This window comes from Pygocentrus nattereri, chromosome 2, assembly GCF_015220715.1.
Source record: "Pygocentrus nattereri isolate fPygNat1 chromosome 2, fPygNat1.pri, whole genome shotgun sequence".
NCBI lineage: Eukaryota > Metazoa > Chordata > Actinopteri > Characiformes > Serrasalmidae > Pygocentrus > Pygocentrus nattereri.
The window spans coordinates 37,586,779-37,606,079 of NC_051212.1; the positions used below are offsets into that span (position 1 = coordinate 37,586,779).

Below are 19,301 nucleotides of genomic sequence, written 5' to 3' on the forward strand. Positions count from 1 at the left end.
TTAGTATAAAGAAATAAGAAACAGAAACGGCTCTGTGCCCTGATCGCAAGCAACATCACTTATACAATATGGTACTTTGTCCATATCATCCAGCCCTAATCCACTGCTATTGAAACATTAAACCACATGGTTTCCATGGATCATTAAAAAGACTGATAGAACAATTCAGTACTGCTACTGCTACAAACCACTAACATGCCTGTCAGCATACACAAGAATACATACTGATAACAAACAGCAGCAGAAAAACAATCTCCTGCTACAGCGAGTTGATGTCAACAGCCCAGACCAGCCTACTTCAGCATATTTCAGCATCCTACCTGTCCTCGGAAACTGTGATGATGCCATGAGTGCACAGCTGCCATGTCACACTAACTGCTGGGACTGGGACTGCTGGTTACTCTCACTGTACTGAACTCCCGAGAGAACAACTGACAAAATGAATTCAATACTATTGACAGTAGCAGCGTTCTGTTGGAGGATCTGACTAGTAAATCATCATGTCCTCATCACAGACAGGATGGGAATCTCCTCAGGGCCAATGCACTAAAGCTTCTGTTACATAAGACACACACAGCTAATTATTGAGCCTTTTCAATGTAATATAAGACAGCTGAAGTAAAACAACAGTGGGTTAAAGTGCTAGTGTTGGGTGCTCCTGTCCAAATGCAAATGAATGTCTGCTTTTCTTTCTTTTTCCCTCTTTGTGTCTTTACCATGCAGAATCTGACGCATGACACACAAGCTTTATCTCTCCAGCATGTAGAGCAGATAACACTCAGCATGCGTGTGTCTTTCATTCCAGCTTAATGAAGTCTTTTTATCTTTTGTCTTATGGAATGATGAGAGAGACAAACTATTAATTATAGTGCAGTGGAAGCAGAATTAAATCAACCCATTTTCAGGCTGTCTGCTGAAATGTGATTTTATTAAATAAATATGATCTCAATGTCAGACTCTATGTTAGTATGACTAATACCTGTTACAGTTTCTTATGCAGGCCAATTATAATTTCACAGCTACAATTTTAATTAATGCTACTGTTAGATAGCGTTACCGTAAAAATGAAGTAACCAGGCTGCCTCAAATTTGTACTTTTATTGAACTTTACCTAGTAAGTTAACAGAATGTGATCCACAGTCAAATTATTGTTCTGTTAACTCATTGCTGATATTCAATGAACTCAAAAAAGATATTTTGTTTTCTTTCTAAAACAGGAATTTCAACGATTTTCTATATTTTTTGCATATTAAATGGATATGGTGTAGACAAAGTCATTCAGAATGGTTTGATGTGTAATCTTCTGTTCTAGAGAGACATATCGAGTCAGAATGGTCCTCAGCAGTGATGGCAGGAACAAGGCATCCAATGAGGCTTCTTTTACCTCTAAAAGCTCCTTCACAAAGTTACCTGTCTGATGCCTGAGACATGTTTCATATTTTTTTGGCCAAAAACATAGTTCATAAAATTCATTCATGGTGGAGGAATACATGGAGGTCATTATAACGCAGAAGTATATATTTTTAGATTTACCACTATTTTACCATCATCAGAATTACATTTAAAACACTCAAAAGACAGGTGTAGGTTCACCAGTCATTTTGAATAGGAAATAAAATGGATATTCAAGTAAAACAGTGCATTTCTCTATAAAGAACCATTTCACATTAAACCACTGACATTGCTGAGCTGAATCAGAAGTGTCTGAGCAGGAAAACCATCATGCAGTGCTGGCTAGGAGCTGATGTAAATTATTATCTGGAAGGACAAAACCCACACATGACTTTGTCACTTATGATTCAGCCATATCTAGAGAAAAAACTGGTAATTAAGGTCATTGGATTTAATTTGTTGGGTGGGATTATTGATCTTTGAACAAATCATTTGCAGTCTGAGGCAAAAGAACTAACTGTCTTGTCTCTTCTACCAGATCTCCAGGGATGTCCTCTCTACCCTCCTTTTTACTTTGCACACAAACAAGGGACATAGTATATACAAGGACGTTATAAATAGTACAAATGGTATTATAAATCTTCTTCAGAACAATGAAAACTGTCATGGTTCTGTTGCTTAGACTAATCCATGATGAGAAAGCTAATTTTAAAGCTTTGTGTTACTAAACCCAAGGACACAGTGACGGTCAGCAAGGGTAGAGCGTGTGAAGAACAAAATTCTTCAAGGAATTGTCAAAACAAGTAGTGAGTTGACTGGACTCCAACAATAGTGTCCAAATTATAGCATGGGCAGGAAAAGATGACTCTGAAATTATTAATTAGGCACAACTATTGAATCAGTATTGGAAAATACACAGCTTTTTAAAATTGCTTTACTACAATGATTTAGAAATAAGAATAATTAAATATGGCAGGTCTACATAAAGGAACATTAACATTTTTATACATTTAACATTTAAAAATACCAAAGTGCAAAAATATTACATGTTAAAAAGCGCATCAGTTAAAAACCAGAATGGGTGCTTCATTAAAATAATCACTCCTCCCCACCAAGCATTTTGTAATGCAATGAGGCAAAAGAGCAGTGACCACCTATTTCATATTATTGTGTACACTAAAGAGCCAATGTGCCTATGCAGTAAATCACAAAACCTACATTTTAACTCGAATAAAGGAGTTTTGATGGTGGAAACGTTAGTAAATTTGCCCCAAACAGCCTTTTCCAAAAGATAAGGGTAACAGAATGAAACATAATAAGGATTTGGACAGCTGGTAAATTATATATAAATTTTTTTATTAGCATTTTTAATCTACAGCCACATTAAAAGGAAAGCGTTTATGTCTTATAACTTTTGCATTGTCTCCAAAGTAATTTTCTCCTAGGCAGACAAAGATACAACTATAAACAAAAAGCATTAGCACTAAACCACTAAATAACACACACAGCCTTTTACTATGACTTTGTTACTACAGCTATTACAGTCTGACAGCTTTCTGCACTGATGACTCACCTGTCCCAAAGAGTGGGCAGCTCATCCTGAAGATCCACGTTCAGATCATCAAACACCTTCTGGGCTTTTTTCAAGTCTTCCTCTGCCTGTGTGTAAACAAAATGTGCTTTTTCAGAGGAGAACACTGCAAGCTCCACACTTTCATTCAAGCTGTGTGCTTTAAATACAATACTAACTTCAAACCACCACACAGACTGCCAGGTGAATCAAGCTTGTTCTTCTGTACCTTTGCAATCTTTTTTTCATTCCTCACAGTGGAAGTCTGCAGGGTCTCGAAATGGTGCCGTGCACTGTCATAATCAATTAACTTTCTGCTTCTCTTTGCTACTCGAACCTAGAAAAAAAAGAACATCATTAAATCTCTGCCATACCATTCTAGTTGGCCTTTGCTAAGCAGCAAATATAAGCTATACAGTTCTCCTTTGACCACACAGCTAATGTTGTGAATCTAATACAAACTAAAAATGAACTATAAAACATTATAATAATTACAGGATACCTTGATATCAGGGAACTGGGCCAAATATGTGTCCAGTGCGATAACTGTGGAGTCCACCAGCTTCTGATGGAAGTCTTCCCATAATTCATCACAGTTCTAGAAGAGAGTGAAAAGTGCGGTTTTTGAGTGCAAACCATTTTAAAACTAACGATTAGTGAGGGCACTGATTCAATACCCAGTATCAGTTTCAGTTCGATGCCTGAGGAAAGTACTGTGTGAGATACTCACAGTACTCAATTCTATAAATCTAGGCTGAAATATCATAAAATTACTTGTAGCTAGAGATGGTGCCAATCTAATACCAGGTACTGGCATAAGGCCAAAATAATCAAATGATCTGATCCAATCCTGCAACAAATCTATCCTGAAATAGCACAGGTACAAGCTGTGAGATGTGACATTGTTAGTTGTGTAGTTTTTCCTGTGGGCTAGTACAGTGTTTGGTTAGTTTAATCATAATAGTCTATTTTTAGACTTCACCTGAAGTGAAATGCTTCAATTAAAAATAACTTTTTTGAAAGCTTAGTAGTTTTTATGGTAGTAGGGTGTTTAAGTAGTTTGAGCATGCTACTTTTACACAAGTGATTCAATCAAACCAAGCTCATTTTAGTGGTCTTTGAAGAAAAATATATTAGACTGGCATCAGTACCAGTAGAAGGGGGGTTGATATTATCAATAATTGTGATATTTTACTAAAAATATCATACTAATTACTTTTAGATATTGTCTAGGCCTAAACTAAACTTAGTATTTACTGATCCCAATAAACAATTTAGATTTATTACTTTTTTTTAAGCCTTTCAAAGTATGTCTATTGGTTAATATTGGCTATGAGTGCTGATAAGACTATTAAAGCACTGAAACATGAGATTGAATGACATCCAATTATTCAATACTCAGTAGTAATAAAATTTTAGCCTATTCTGCCTAGCAGTCATAGCATTAAAGAAAGTGCCAACCTTAATTAAGCTTTTTTGCAGAACTCAACTGCTTCCACTTGTTTTTTAACCTACACTACTAGTGGTGTAGGATGTATGACTCACAAAACAATAAAATCAACATTTAATTATGCTTCTTTTACATCAGCAAGGATGTGTTGCAAATAAGGCTTTGAATACAGCATCCACTCTACTCCTCCTCAGGGGCTTGAAAGCAAATATTACAGACAAAAATAACAAAAATGATGGTCTTTTGGGTAAATGAAAGCAGAATACTCTGAGGGCTTTGTCATATCTGAGCTCTTAAGAGAACACGTTTCAACAGACGCTATCAATAGCTGTCTGCTTCCATCAGCATCATCTGGGGGTTAGCAGACAGAGGCAGAGATGACATAGTTTGATTTTTCCAGGATTATCAGGGCATTGACTTTTTCCCAACAGTTTGTTCCCATAATTAAAGATTTGTGCATGCAAATCAAACGATCATTGAATATTACAAACAGTCTCCTTTGTGAGCTGATTTTGGGGTAAGTAGTACTGAAAAAGGTAATACACTGAATTTACTTGATCCCAATGTGTACCTCATTTCCACATTACTGCATCAACATTTGTTATTACCCTGACCTGATGCACTGGTTCATTATCTTCACCTATACTACACTTATTAAATGGATCAGATTAGGCTTGTACATTACAATTAAATTTGATATTGGAGAATCTGTAAAGATAAATGATGAATGGGAAAGAAACAGCAAAAACTGAAAAAACTGACATTGCCTAAAATTTCTGTAATGCTGTAGGCTGCACAAACAATGTAGGGTTGTGCTGCACAAACAATTGCAGCATGCAGAGGAATACATTTGAGATAGCCGAGAAAAATCTGTAGGCTTTTGTGTCAAGTAACGCAGACGGTCTTAGAGCTAACACAGCTAATCACTACAACACTTGAAGCTAATGAGAACCACAGTTAACATGTGGTCTTTTCTCCTCAGTGCATGATGTTCCAATATGTTAGTTTATCAGAGAAATATATATATTATATATGTTTATTATATAATAAACAATGTCACAATTAGACACTCACTACTGTGTATTTATGTGCTTTGCTTCTACAAAACATAATCTCTGGTATCAAACTCAGATATTAGAATTGGTACTAGAAGAGAGAAGGCTGGATTGGTACATCCCTAATCACCAATTTCTGTAATTTATTTTACTTTAATACAGCTGTACTTAATACAGCTGTAACTGTGTTGATATATTATTTTATATTCATGTGGAATTATACATTTGAATCCAGTAAATTCAGTGCATTATATTTTCAGTGTGAAGCAAAGCAATGTCATGTTGCACTATAATCTGTGCTGCAAAACAGCTTACTGAAGCTGCAGGCTATAATATAGGCTATTAAAATCCCAGTATGTGGTTAGATTGAACCAACGGGCATGAATCCCTTTGAGCCCACTCTGCTCACACACCCTATCGGTGACGCATGTCTTTCTCACACTATAGCATCTTTTATGACTTGGTGACCTGCATTTTGCTGAAAACCCCAACATTAAGGCTTTGGCTCAGGCAGAAAGAACAAATCGCCCAGTCCTCTATTGACCGAGGCAAGCCTGTCAAGCATGCCTACTCTTCCCTGAACAGCTATTTTTGGCTTAAACTAACACTAGAGATGTTTTCTCACTTCTTCCAGAAGAATGTAGATCTCAGGCTACATTAAAAACAAGCATGCTATTTTCTCTCAGCGGATAACTATTTCCTTGCGCACACACAACGTGCTGGGGGAAACTCAATAGCGCCTCACCTTGATCTTTCGGCAGCTCCTTTCTCAGGCACGTTTGAAATGCAAAGCCTAAGGGCCTCCCTTGAGTTGTTCACAGGCAGATTTCTCATGGCCCAGTAAGTTGACACCAACATCTGAGATGTGGTTGACTAGTTAGCAAAGCCTTTCTCAGGGACCAAGACATTTGTCTCTATCACTTCCAACTGTGCAGTATCCACTGCTGGCAAATGCACTGGCTGCATGCTGTGTTGATTTAAAGAACTTGTGTCATAGAAAAACAGACAGTAGCCTCAAGACCCAAAAAGAAGATGAGTTATTCTGGAGAAACACAATTGATATGGTTGCCAGGAGTCAGAATTGACTTGAAGGCACTTAATAATAAATAAGGATGTCAAAACCATGGGCATATTTCCATTTCACTGCCATTCAGCCTATAGCAGGTTAGTCCCACCCATTCATGTTGAAGTGGTAAGGAGTGTTGTTACTGCAGAGAGTCTGTACTAGAGTTCTTGACTGTGAAGATGTGGTGAAAACGATTAAATGTTATGCTGTTCCTGGCTGACAGGAGACACATGTATCACTACAGCCTTCCAAAGGACTCAAACATTTGAAACAAGTGACTGATATCTCTGAGAATTTCAATGATGATAACAGTTAATATGGCTTTGCAATATGACAATCCTTATTGTTATTGTGATAGTAATTATGCAACAATATGCTTTTATAAAGATGTTGTTTCCAAAGACAGCACAATTAATCCTGTTTCAACCCTTAAATGACCAGGGCCTTAAGTTTTATTACACACCTCTATAACCTGAGAATAGCTCAGCGAGTTTCTACTGAAATCCCTGTATTTACTGAATAATAAACCTTAATATGTCATTTAAAGGGGTTCATTGAATTTATTGGAGAATGGTACATAAAATGTTAAATCATTGGATTCATAACTGTTGAAAGTTTTTCTTCTTAACATGGCATAAACATGTTGTACTTTGTGAATTTTTGCAATGTTGCCCACCTCTAACAGTTACTTTTTGAATGACCCACAATGCAGGGCAGCCAAGTTCAAAGGTCACTTACATATATCAGTATGCAACATATCAGCAACAAAACCATCAAGTTTAATTCTAAGGGGTAAAGAGATGCTGAAAGACTGTGATGTAAGAAAGAACAATAACCGTTTTGAATATACACCACATAAACATTATTACCAGAAAATGCAAAATACAGCCCCCAACATTTCCAGCTGTACTGGTAGTTTTAACAACTGAAATGACACTAACCTTTCCAATGGACATAACATCATCCTTGCCATGCCAGTCAGGCTCATAAACTTCATGGAGCGATTCTGTCAGATTCATGGAGGCCTGCTGCATTCCTGCAGTACAAACACAGAGAGGAGTCAGCTAAACCCCTCCCACCAATCACTCCAGCATATTCAGCTGCATGTGTATATGTGTGTGTGTTAGGATGAGACCTTTCACAGCTGCTATATAAGCCTTCATCTCCCTCTGTAGCCTGGCACCCTCTGACTGTGGAGACAAAAGAAAATGAGCCTCAGAACACAAAGCACCTGCAGATCAATAACTACATGACTTGTCAAGCAGTGGACAGAAACCATGCTACTTATCAAATTTGCCACCGACAGACTGCATTTTTATTAACAAGCACTTGAGGGACTTACAGTCGCAGCTACCGATTCAATAATGAAAGCCTGAGAGAATGAAATTATAACTGTGCACTCAGTTGATTTTATCCACCAAATGAATGGAAACATCCAGGTTTACGATTAGTCAGCCTCTGGCGACTTGGACTGCATGGGAAATTGAAGTGCCTGCTTGCCAGCATGATAACTGCAATTGTGGGCAATGGTGAGTGATTGCTGTCCATGGTGCTGAACCGTTATCTCCACAGCAAGAGGCACTAGCAAGAACTCAGCGCTGTGAAAGGCAGTCATTAAATTCAGATGCTAGACATTTTCCATGGAGGGTTTTTGTGGTGAAATTCATAGTACAGTCAAAAATGTATTGAAGGGTCAAAATGATACACTCATCCATAACGACAGCTTTATGAATTACACATAAAAGCTCTAAAATGGTAGACTGAAATAAGTGCTGTGCAGTAGCACCCTTACAAGTAGTTGCTAGTAGTAAGCTATTAGTTTAACTATATTTTCCAGTAGCCTGATAATAGTGCTGTCACATGGCACCAAATCAAGTACATGTTGAGTGAATAATGCTGGGTAGCGCAGACAAACTATACTGTTTCAATTCCTTGTACATTGCATAAAAAATATATTTTAATCAATCAAGTCATGCATTCTGAGTCATCTGATTGGATCTGATGCTTTGCTAAGCCCCACCCCCTTGGTTATAGTTGCTAACAAGGTTTCATTCCTGGCCTTTTCTACCTTGCAAAGTGAAAGGTAGAAAATGTTCCCCTATTTTTGTGGAGTAACTGGTAGCTTAGCTTGTTATATATTTAGGACACTTTCTCAACACTGTTTATCAGTGTTATGTCCTGTGTGTTATTATATTCTGAACGTGGTGACACCTACTATTATAGGAAATGTACTAAGCACCTGTGGTGTGTCAGGTGTTTGAGGAGGGCTGCAGGAAAAATACTTTTTAATTTTAGGACAAATTGCTTGTTCTATCACCTCCAAGCTTGATTTTTTTTAGGTCTAATGTTGGTCTAAATGTGTCATCTGGACAGTATTAGCACTTTCTTAGTCTATGCAAAAAGTACAACACATCAAGTAAATGGGGACTGTACAGGTTACACATCTGTTGATAAAGGCATAAACAATATAAATGTATCTGCAAAGCCACAACAATGCTTTTAAAGTCCAACTGTGTGCCTTTAATACGTTTTTTCCAGGATTAAGAGGCATGTCTGTGCCATTTCATAACCGTTTATTTTAAAACAGAACAATAAAATAAAAATCTAGCTCGAGACAACATGTATGTGCTCAATGCAACTTAAAGTACTGCAATGAAATATGGTACAATTCTGTTCCTTAACTACACATACTAAAGCCACACTCTTAAGGGTCCCACTACTGTTGTAGTTTAGTGCCCTTTTCTCTTAAAATGTAGCATGTAAAAAACAACATAGCTTCTCTGTAATTTCTGATTTACAGTACAATGACTTTTGGCCCCCTAAACACCCTCTGACATTTGATTATGTTACCACGCAACACAGACAGGCAAAAACAATATTAACAAATAATATCAGCATGTTCTTCCCTGCTTCTATTCCTACTGTATACTACCATGATTTTGCCCTCTCTCCCAATGTCAGCAGTAATATCAGTAATGTCATTATTATAATATATGATTATAATTATTTTTTGCCCAAATTTTCATTCTGAAGCACATTACATTAAGGAAGGAAAATGCATTGTGGTTTCCAGTGCATGTTAATGGGAAACTCGATTGAGTGTGATTGTACTGGCGAGTGGGGATGAGACATTCAGATTTAATCATAGCCTGCAATATAAAACCCAGTGATAATCATACTATTGCTAATTTTTTTGCAAACTCCAATAACCGCGTATTACTTTCATCTTTTTGACAAGTCACAGTGGAAGTAAGCAGCCTACAGCCTCCACGCAAAGCACATACCAGAACAATGGAGTCACCATATGTGTTGTGTCTGCTAACCAGCTAGTTTGTTAAAAAAAAAAAAAAAACATGGCAGATGGAGCAGTTATCTTATCTTTTGTATTCGACTGATATGATACCTGTGATGAAACGACAAGGTGTATCAGTGATTCTTAAAGCCCCATAAAACCTAAATCCATGTTCTGTTCCTAAGTAGGTTAAACCCTCAAACCTCCAAAAAGGTACCTTTACAGAGGAAAGAAAAAACTTCTGTAACTTTGGATGGAAGGTAATGGAAAATATTAAGTAATTTTAGAGTTTTTCTGTGAAATTTTAACACAATGTAAAGGCTTATTTTCAAAATCTAGGGTTAAACAGTGACTATATGTGAAGTCCATTTAATTCATTTCTTTCTGTTTGTGTTTAGTTCTGCTTCTGTAACAGCAGATTGAGTGCTGGACTGAGGACTGTCAATCAGGTGAGCTCATTAGAACAACAGCCATGATTAGCCATGTTTTATTATATTTGTGTACTATTCAAGTGTGGCACCTCATTTTAGTATCATGCACATGCTTTAATATTTTATAGTCTTCCCTGGGACTTGAATACACTGAGTACAGATAATTTGGGTCACTGATATCATGATAGCAAACATCTACTCAATTTTTTTATCCACATCAGTGTGACTTAGCCTATCTCTGTTCCTCTAGGCTGTTCTAAAGTGTGGGTGGTTGCTACTTCACTGGGGGGTATTTAGTGTGAGCCAGGCTGGTGCACTATCTGGCGCGTGGGATGTGTTTTTGGCTGTCACAGGGATCCTCTTGCAGCAGTGGCAGCAGCAGCAGTGACAGACTGACTCAGCAGATTTTAAGCTTGGTCTCCTTCATCGTGATTTTGTACAGAACGCAGCAGTGGCAGGGACTGCAGAGGACTCAGCAACAGTGCACACTGAAGGACAGTGATTCATAAAGGAGTGGAGAACAGGAGAGGAGAGGAGATATTTTGCTCTAAGCCCTGGCAGGCTGGTGCATAAAGCACTCTAATCAGGATTAGTGAGGACAGGTGGAGAAGGCGGGATTAGACTACTGCTTTTTCTCCACCATATACACCACCACCAAGAAACATACTTTCTCTTTCCTCATTTCTTTACCACTTTTTTCTGATATACGTACCTACAATCATCATAACCTCACATAATCTAATCCAATCACATTTTCCCACAACTTCAAACTTATGAGTTCATAGTAAAAGACTATCAAAGCCTCTATGTGAGGCTACAGCTCAGCCAATCTTACTTAAGCACTGTGCAAAAGTGTAAGACCACCCTTCATTAAGCCATTACGTACAAGCAATTCATTCTTCAGAATATATTTTCAAGATTAGATAACCTCTTGAATGAAGGGAAAGTCAAAGCAAAATAAGTGGAAAAAAACAGGAGTTTCCAAAACTGGAGTTAAAAAATGATTAAAAGATAGAGAGAAAATGGAACTCCTAACAATCATGCAAGACCTGGCAGAACACCAAAATTACCACTATCATATAAACAACGGCTTTCAGGAGAAAATCAAGCTCCACTCTTGCTTCAGATCTGAAAAAACATGGTTTTGTTTGTCCTTCCTCTGTGAGAATACAATTTAATGCTACGAGTCTGAAAGGACATGTAGCTTTCAAGAAGCATTTATTGTGAAAAGGAAATAGAGAAAAAAAAATAACACCTGTACATCAAACAAAGAACCTGCCGGTGTTCACAAAGCAATGGTCTGGCCACCCCAGTCTCCTGAAAAGAATAGGAACTGTAATAAAGGCAAAGAGTGGATATATATATATAGGTTTCAGAGTGAAGAGAAAAGAAGCAGGAACATGGCTGCACCTGAAAAGGCATGTATATATAGACATATATATGTATGTATGTATGTATGTATGTGTGTGTGTGTGTATGTATGTATATAATCTTGAGTTGTTAATATATGTTTTCTACTGACACTGAAAACTGAATAACCTGTACTAAATGGTGGCTTAGATTTGAAATTAAATAAACAAACAGGTGGCCTCTGACTTTCACATAGTACTGCATATGAATATGATGAACATGTGTTGGGTTCAAACTGTCCCTTTAATCTTCTCATGTGGCACTAAGAGAGAATCTTATCCCTGGCATTGTTAAGTGAGCAGTGTGGCACTAATGCTGTGTCAAAGCAACAGCAGAGCCATTTGGAAAGCTTTCAGAGTGAAGAGAAAAGAAGCAGGAATATGGCTGCACCTGAAAAGGCATGGCTCCATGTATGCTTATTTTATTTTCTGATCAGCATTTACACATTACACATGCATTTTGAGGATGGGGAAGGTGTTACTGTGCATTTAAAGTTAACACACGAGTTAACAGAATTTAAGAAAATTTCCCACTGTAAATTAAGATCAATGTATTGTTTTCTGGTGAAGCATTATATCAGTTTTACCCCACAAATGCTTACAGAACCAGGCTTATCATTCATTGCACCCTATGAAACTATGCAATTATATGCAAGTTATGCAGTTATGAGAGTGAGGAATTGACATGCTGGCCCACTTTCAGACTATTAGGCTCCCAGGGATCAAGGCAGAAATATAATAAGCACAGCTTAAAATATGCTGATCAGATTTATCTGAAAAATGCCTGGACATGGCTTATTATGCAAATGAGCATGGCTGACAGACATCCCTCAGTCCAACTATGCCACTCATACTGAAGTATATAAATTGCATGAGCAGGGAGAAATAAGTGAAACAAGCACTTCATCACATTTTAGACCTCCCTTCCTGTGGTGTGGGCAGGTCAAGCCACATCAGCTTTGTGATTGGGGAGGATAAGGATTATACAAGTTTTAGCTATGTTTATGGAAAAGGAAGACATTTGGCAAAATACATTGGTAACTTAACGGCCATTGGACCAGAATTCATTAGACATGGTTTGTCATGTGCATTGTTCACCCACAAGATTTAGACTGAAAGAAAATGCAGATTTAGGTTCCTGACACTTTAAAGGGATACACGCTGCATATCAAATTGTTAAATATATATATATATATATATATATATATATATATATATATATATATATATATATATATATATATATATATATATATCTGTGCTTGCCACACACAGGTTATACTTTGGCGGTGTGCCCAGGTATACTGACACCCACCCAAGTAAATGTCTACCCATTAAAAAAATATTTAGCGTTTTTATTAATTCATGCTTTAAATTTGACTGCAGTTACAAGTGTTTCATTAAATATTTATTTAAGAGATCAGTAATTTTACAAGGTGCTTCACAAAGATGAGAGACTCATAGATCAGATACCTAGATACCCAGAATTTACAGAGAAGTGCCAGTCATAAAACTGTTATTGTCTGATATTGTCCTGCAGAGTATAAAAAAACAGCTGGTAGGCTGTAGGGCAGCATATTGGAACAAAAAGGCTCAGAAATGGATCTCAATTAACATATTTTACAATACTAACAAAACGCCAGGTATAAAATGAAACACTCAACAGATAAGATCATATGTTTATATACATACACACATCATAATATGCAGTTTCACAGGGGAAAAATACACTCATGCTCAAAAAAATGAAAATAAGGAACAGATATACTGTATAAATTAACCAAAAGTTTATTAGCTATTAATATTTGTATGAAATGGATATAACTACATAGTCTTGTAAATGAAAACCTGTTTGTTTTTGTAACAGCCAAGTGCAATCAGTCAAGAAATCAATAATAAAAAAAGTTACTGTTAGACATTTTGTTGTTTGTTTATGCTTTAGAGTCAGTGTCTCCCCCAACCCTGTGCCAATGTACATTTCAAATCTGTAGAAAACACTATGTTTGGATATGAGCTGTACCTCCTGTTGTTTGAAGTTCTGCACACACTGTTCAAACTGCTCATCTTTCGTCTCATCAGCCTTCCCCAACTTCTGCAGCACCTGGAAGAAGGAGAGAACATCAGTCACTACACTAACACACGGACACTCATATACTTCACAACAACAACATAATTCTTTAATGTTCTATTAAACTAGTGTCTGTTACATCCCTGTCACCCACAATAAAGCTGATAGCGTCCAGAACATTTGACAAATGGCCTTCGGATCATCAACACCACCGCAAAGTAAACAAGGACAATTAATTTATCACAGTGAAGAGAAAATAAATATAGGTATTGAAATTACTGCATTAAATCATTTCGTACTGAAAACAAAAGTGAATCACTGGAGAGAAAACAAAAAGCATATGGCACAGAGCCAAAGACACGTGGAGTTAATCCTCTTAGAAAGTGTACTTTACTGCTTTTGCCCCAGCCAGCCCTCTATAAAAGCAATAATATAAAAGATACAGCTGAATGGTTAAGGGAAAGCAGAGCTGAGAAATCATTGACTTGACCTGTTCACTACATAATAACACTACATCAAACTAAATAAGCAAACAGTTTATACACAAAACATATGTTATTTAAATAAGAACCATGCTAACCCCATAAACCCTAAGAGCCCATCTGTGGCTCCATTTGCTCGGTCACAACTACATACTGTATATCTTAGCTTCACAAAGTTACTAAATGATTTAAAAATATATATCATAATATATCAATATATATATATCATAAAAATATATATCAATAAATCAGATGAATAACAATAATAATCCTGCAGTTTAAATGGTTAAAGGCCAATTATTGCTTATTAAATATTTAATGTATGCATTTTTCTGTCTTATAGCGTAGTTCTATTTATGCAATGTAAGACAAATTAGTAACGCATGTGGGTGGAGCCCATATTTGTCCTAGATTAGCAGTTTTGTTGCAAAACTCAATCATAAATCATTCAGATGATCTAGCCCCAGTCCTATTTCATCCTTGTCCCTACCACTCAGCCTTTATACCCCTCAGTTTTGCAGGGTCACACCTAGGGGTTAGGGTGTCCTGATTTTTGTTTAGATAGAGAAGTAGGGCAAAGTGTTAGGGCTATGCGATCCCTCAAACAGAGGCAAGATGGCTGGGCAAACAACCACAGAAATGCACAAATGTATTTTTTCTGTTTAAAAATTACAATAACCATTGCATTATCATTAGTTTAGTGTCCTTTCAATGGATTATGGTCCTTTTTTTGATAACAAGTATAAAAAATCACTAGCAGTATGCTGATATAAGGGTAGCTAGCTAGTTAAATTTCCCATTCTACGTTAAAGCGCCTCAAGCATCAGAATTACTGCACCATTTATGGTGGAACAGGAAATTGTGAACAAGAAGCTGAGAAACAGCTGACTTCAGCTTTATATGACCGAAAAACCAGGGGTGGGCGATAATATCCCTCCCTAATATAATATATTAGGGAGGGATAACTAAGGATAATATACCCCTCCCTGAAGAAATATGATGCTCTAAATATAACAACAACCAGCAGGTTCAGCAGTGAGGCTGCTGAACTTAACCCTCCTCTGTCACTGCAGACTTGTAGGGTTTCCTACAGAGCACTACTAGTAGCCTGTTACTGAAATTATGTTCTTTTTTATTTGAGGGTCATCCCATTTCATAGTGGAAGATTTCAACCACTATGCCTTGTAACTCAGTGTAACGGTGTCACTGAATTCAGACATTTGTGGACAATTGTGGACATTAAAATAGGCATCGGTTTTAATGTTGAGATCCACAACCAAAATCGTAATCCATAAACAGGCAGAAAGCTCAAAATATGGAAAGGTAACAATGGGAGCAAACAAACCAAAGGGGCAGTCCAATGTTGTCGTTGTGATACACAAATGAGGGAACACAAAAGCGAAATCTTCAGAGATAAGTCCAACGGAGAAACCCAAAAACAGAGGCGTAGAAAAACAAAGCACAGATCATACACGGCTGTCACAAACACACTCAGTGATTGCCATTAAACGAAGGTTCTATCTGAAGCCAGGGCTTAAATACTAACTAAAAACAACATGTGATACACACACAGGTGGAACCATTCAATAATCAGGTGATTGAGAACACTGATAGATGCGTGAGGGAGAATCTGGAGTCAGCTGATCTCCCAATGTATTCTGGGAGATCGAGTCCAAGTGAGTGTCTTGGGAGGAAGTAGGAATCCATAGTGAATGTGATTTCCCGGGTGATTCTGGGAAAGTGATTTCGTTTTCCTAGCAGATGTGACACTCAGGGCAAGGGGTAAAAATAAGAAATGGATTTTGACCCAAAGGTTGGGTTCTACTGTAGGGCTGCTTGATATTGCCAAAATGTTACTATTATATAGTAATATTTTTAGTAATATAAAAATTCTTAGTAATATAAACATTTTTAGTAATATACTATTACTAAAAATGATACTACTTTTGTGAACTTTAAGGAGTTGCCTGCATTATGTTAATCAAAACAATGTATTTTCATTGAATTAAAAGAACACCTTGTTGTGATTAGTCAAGATGCTCACTTGCTTAATCTCTATTTGTTGCACACAGTGAATAACCACAAACAATAATTCTGACCCGTCTCCCAGTGCTTACTAAAAAGAAAATCAGTTAAGACATATTTATAGTAGAAGCCAGCTGACCAGTGCTAAAGAAGCTGCTCAGTGGCTTCTATTATAAATGTGCTTACAGATGCAGCAGATAGAGATTGAAATTGAAATATGTTAGTATTTTTTTAAAGGAGCATCACAGCAAAATTCCATTACCCCAGTAGTTGAAATTTGGTGTCCAGGCTAATGTCGGTAACAAACACTAGAAGTCAAAAGCCACCCAAATCATTTAAATACATGCCAACTTCTCTCAATCCATTAAAACCACATCCAGGTCTAATTCAAGATGTACAGACTTGTCAGTGTGGTCAAGGAAAGCATGACTTACTGTGAATTATAAAAATGAACATTTTGACTGCCTGTCGTGTGCTTGCACGTCACACAGGCATATAGATGCTATGTTACAGGTTTCTGTTGCGTTTGTATATTCTGTTAATCACGAATTTCAGCCAGAATATATATGTTTAAGAACAATATCACTAGTCTAATCTAGCCTGTGTAACATGCGCCCATGGAAGGCGTGTCAGACTCTAGAGAGTTAGAATTCAACACCTGTTGTGTAAAATGGCTTTCGGCTATGGAGTTCGTTTTTATAGCTCAGTAAATCGTACTGCATCCTAAGCCACACTGACAAGTCTGCATGGCCCCGGATTTGGTTTGTAAGCCTCGTAGCTCCAATGCTAAACAAAAAGGGCTAAATTTGGACACCAAACACGTCTTGGCTGATCACCTACATCTGGGGTGAGAGGAAAATTGCGTAGTCTGATTTTCTGCCAAACCATTCCGTTAACCATGACGGCTTCACTGACATGTTTTTGATACTGTTACATGGTATATTCACCGATGGAAACACTCACTTACAACTGCACACATTAAAAAACAAACTGTGATTGGTTGGAGGGCTCATTAGCACATTGCAGCCTGCTAATATCAGTATTGCAGAGGTTAATAGTACATTAATAATTAAAACACAATATATTCCGTCCTCCCACGACCCTGAGGGAGAAGTGACCTAGAAAATGTGTGTGTGCGTGCGTGCGTGTGTGTGTGTGTGTGTGTGTGTATTCCGTCCTATTCTAGAGAGTGTCTGAGATACCAAACATCCAGCCAATGGAGGCTTTATACCTCTCATGAGCTCAGCCATAGAATCAGTTCTGTTAGCTCACACATCCTTAGATGCAGCATGACCTTAACCTCAACACTAATGAATGGGCTGGTGTAAAAATGTTTGTTGACTGATGTTGTGAGATGTGAAAGTATACAGCGAACAGGATGCAAAAGCTTGATACTATCCCATTCACACTCTCTGACTCAGAGGAACATTGAATTGGTATCAGGGAAGCACTCCAGTGGAGAGTAACGTGTCTGACATGATACACTCTCTGTAGAGCATGACACATATACACACCAAAGGGAGGAGGAAATCAGTCTTTCCAGTCTGTTATGTCCCTCAGCCAAGACGATGACCCTAGTCACAAGACCATTCCCCCCTCCCACTCTGACTAACACATGAAAATGGCTGCCACAAAGAAGATAGCTGCTGCCATTATACTGAATGATGCAGATTCTTGTGGCATCTGTGGGATCTGATCTTCTAAGGCAATCATAAAAATCTGCCAAATGCTCCCATCAAGGACACACAGTAAAGAACTGATGTAAATCTACTGTATTCCTTAAATACTGCATGTTGCTGTTAAGAATGGTGCATTCTGGGAGATAAAGGTCAAGAGGTTAAAATGATGGATTTTACTATAATTAGCTGTTACGTATTTGCAGAGTTTATTGGGAACGTGGTCAGTACTTTGTGCAGTCTTGAGCAAGGGGGTGGAGCATCCCAACATTCACTGTGGTTTAGGGCACCAGTTCAATCCCCAGAGCCAACAGTACATGACTGAGCAAGGCACCTAATCCCCAACTGCTCACTGGGTGCTCCAGATAGGGCTTCTCACCAATCTGGGCAAGTGTGCTCACTGCCCCACAGTGTGTGTGTGTGCTCACTAGTGTGTGTGTGATGTTCCACTTCACGGATGGATTAAATGCGGAGGTGAAATTTCCCCGTTGTGGGACTAATAAGGGTCTCTTAATCAGTATGCATGTTCAAGCATTTGCTAGTAGCTAGCTAGATAAATCTGTAAAGATGAAGACAAACAGGACATGTTGTACTAAATAAAGTAGCAAAACCGAGGACCCTAAGACAGGTATGTGTGCACATTAGCATACATATGATCTTTACATTAGAAATACAGGGGTTTCAGACCCAAGACATTTTTTCTATTGTCTCTGACTTGGACTCCAATGTATTTGTAATGGACTTGTATCAGTGTTTTAACTAAATGTAGTCTTTAGGCTTGACTGAGACCAACTACATTTTACAAAAATTTATATTCATTTGTATGTTCAAGTAACAGTTTGCTTGAACCTTGCAACATAACACTGGTATAACCATACTGTAAACATGTCATGGAAGATGTCATTTCTGAAATGAGTTCTAATGACAGATTTACCTTTACCTGTAATTGCCATGGCGTTTGTAATTGTCAACGTTTGATGACATGACAGTTTGCATCACATACTATATTTTGCTGGGTACTCTAGTTAGCCATCATGGCATTAAACATTGCGATGTCTGTCATGACCACAGTAATGATAACATGACCCTGATATATTGACATATGGCATCTGCTATGCCATGCTTCAGAGTTGGCCCTAAACACCAAGAAACTCTCATGCATAACTGTCTTCAGAGACACTGAGAGAGCTGACTAAATTTAGAAATACTCTAAACTTGAAATCCTTACCACATTTGTGTTTATAGGTAGAAGAGGAGATTTATTATGATTTGAATGATGAAAAGTGTCATGATTGGCCCCTCCCAGTCCTCCATGTGCTTTTGTTTTGATTCCTTGTTTTGTTTCTTCCTGGTCCTGCCCTCTTGTTTCTAGACTCCGCCCTTGA

At 37.6% G+C, this 19,301-nt stretch overlaps 1 protein-coding gene across 3 annotated transcripts in view; it reads right to left on the reverse strand.

Moving 5' to 3' along the window:
• Positions 1 to 19,301, reverse strand: part of amph (amphiphysin) — a 48,540-nt gene that overhangs the window by 22,936 nt on the left and 6,303 nt on the right. For all 3 annotated transcript variants that reach the window (XM_037547357.1, XM_037547359.1, XM_037547368.1), the window contains exons 2-7: positions 13,686 to 13,766; positions 7,669 to 7,723; positions 7,475 to 7,569; positions 3,465 to 3,560; positions 3,192 to 3,299; positions 2,966 to 3,051 (exon numbers count right to left, since the gene is read on the reverse strand). In XM_037547357.1, the coding sequence (XP_037403254.1) occupies positions 2,966 to 3,051; positions 3,192 to 3,299; positions 3,465 to 3,560; positions 7,475 to 7,569; positions 7,669 to 7,723; positions 13,686 to 13,766 (521 nt within the window). The remainder of the gene's footprint in view (positions 1 to 2,965; positions 3,052 to 3,191; positions 3,300 to 3,464; positions 3,561 to 7,474; positions 7,570 to 7,668; positions 7,724 to 13,685; positions 13,767 to 19,301) is intronic.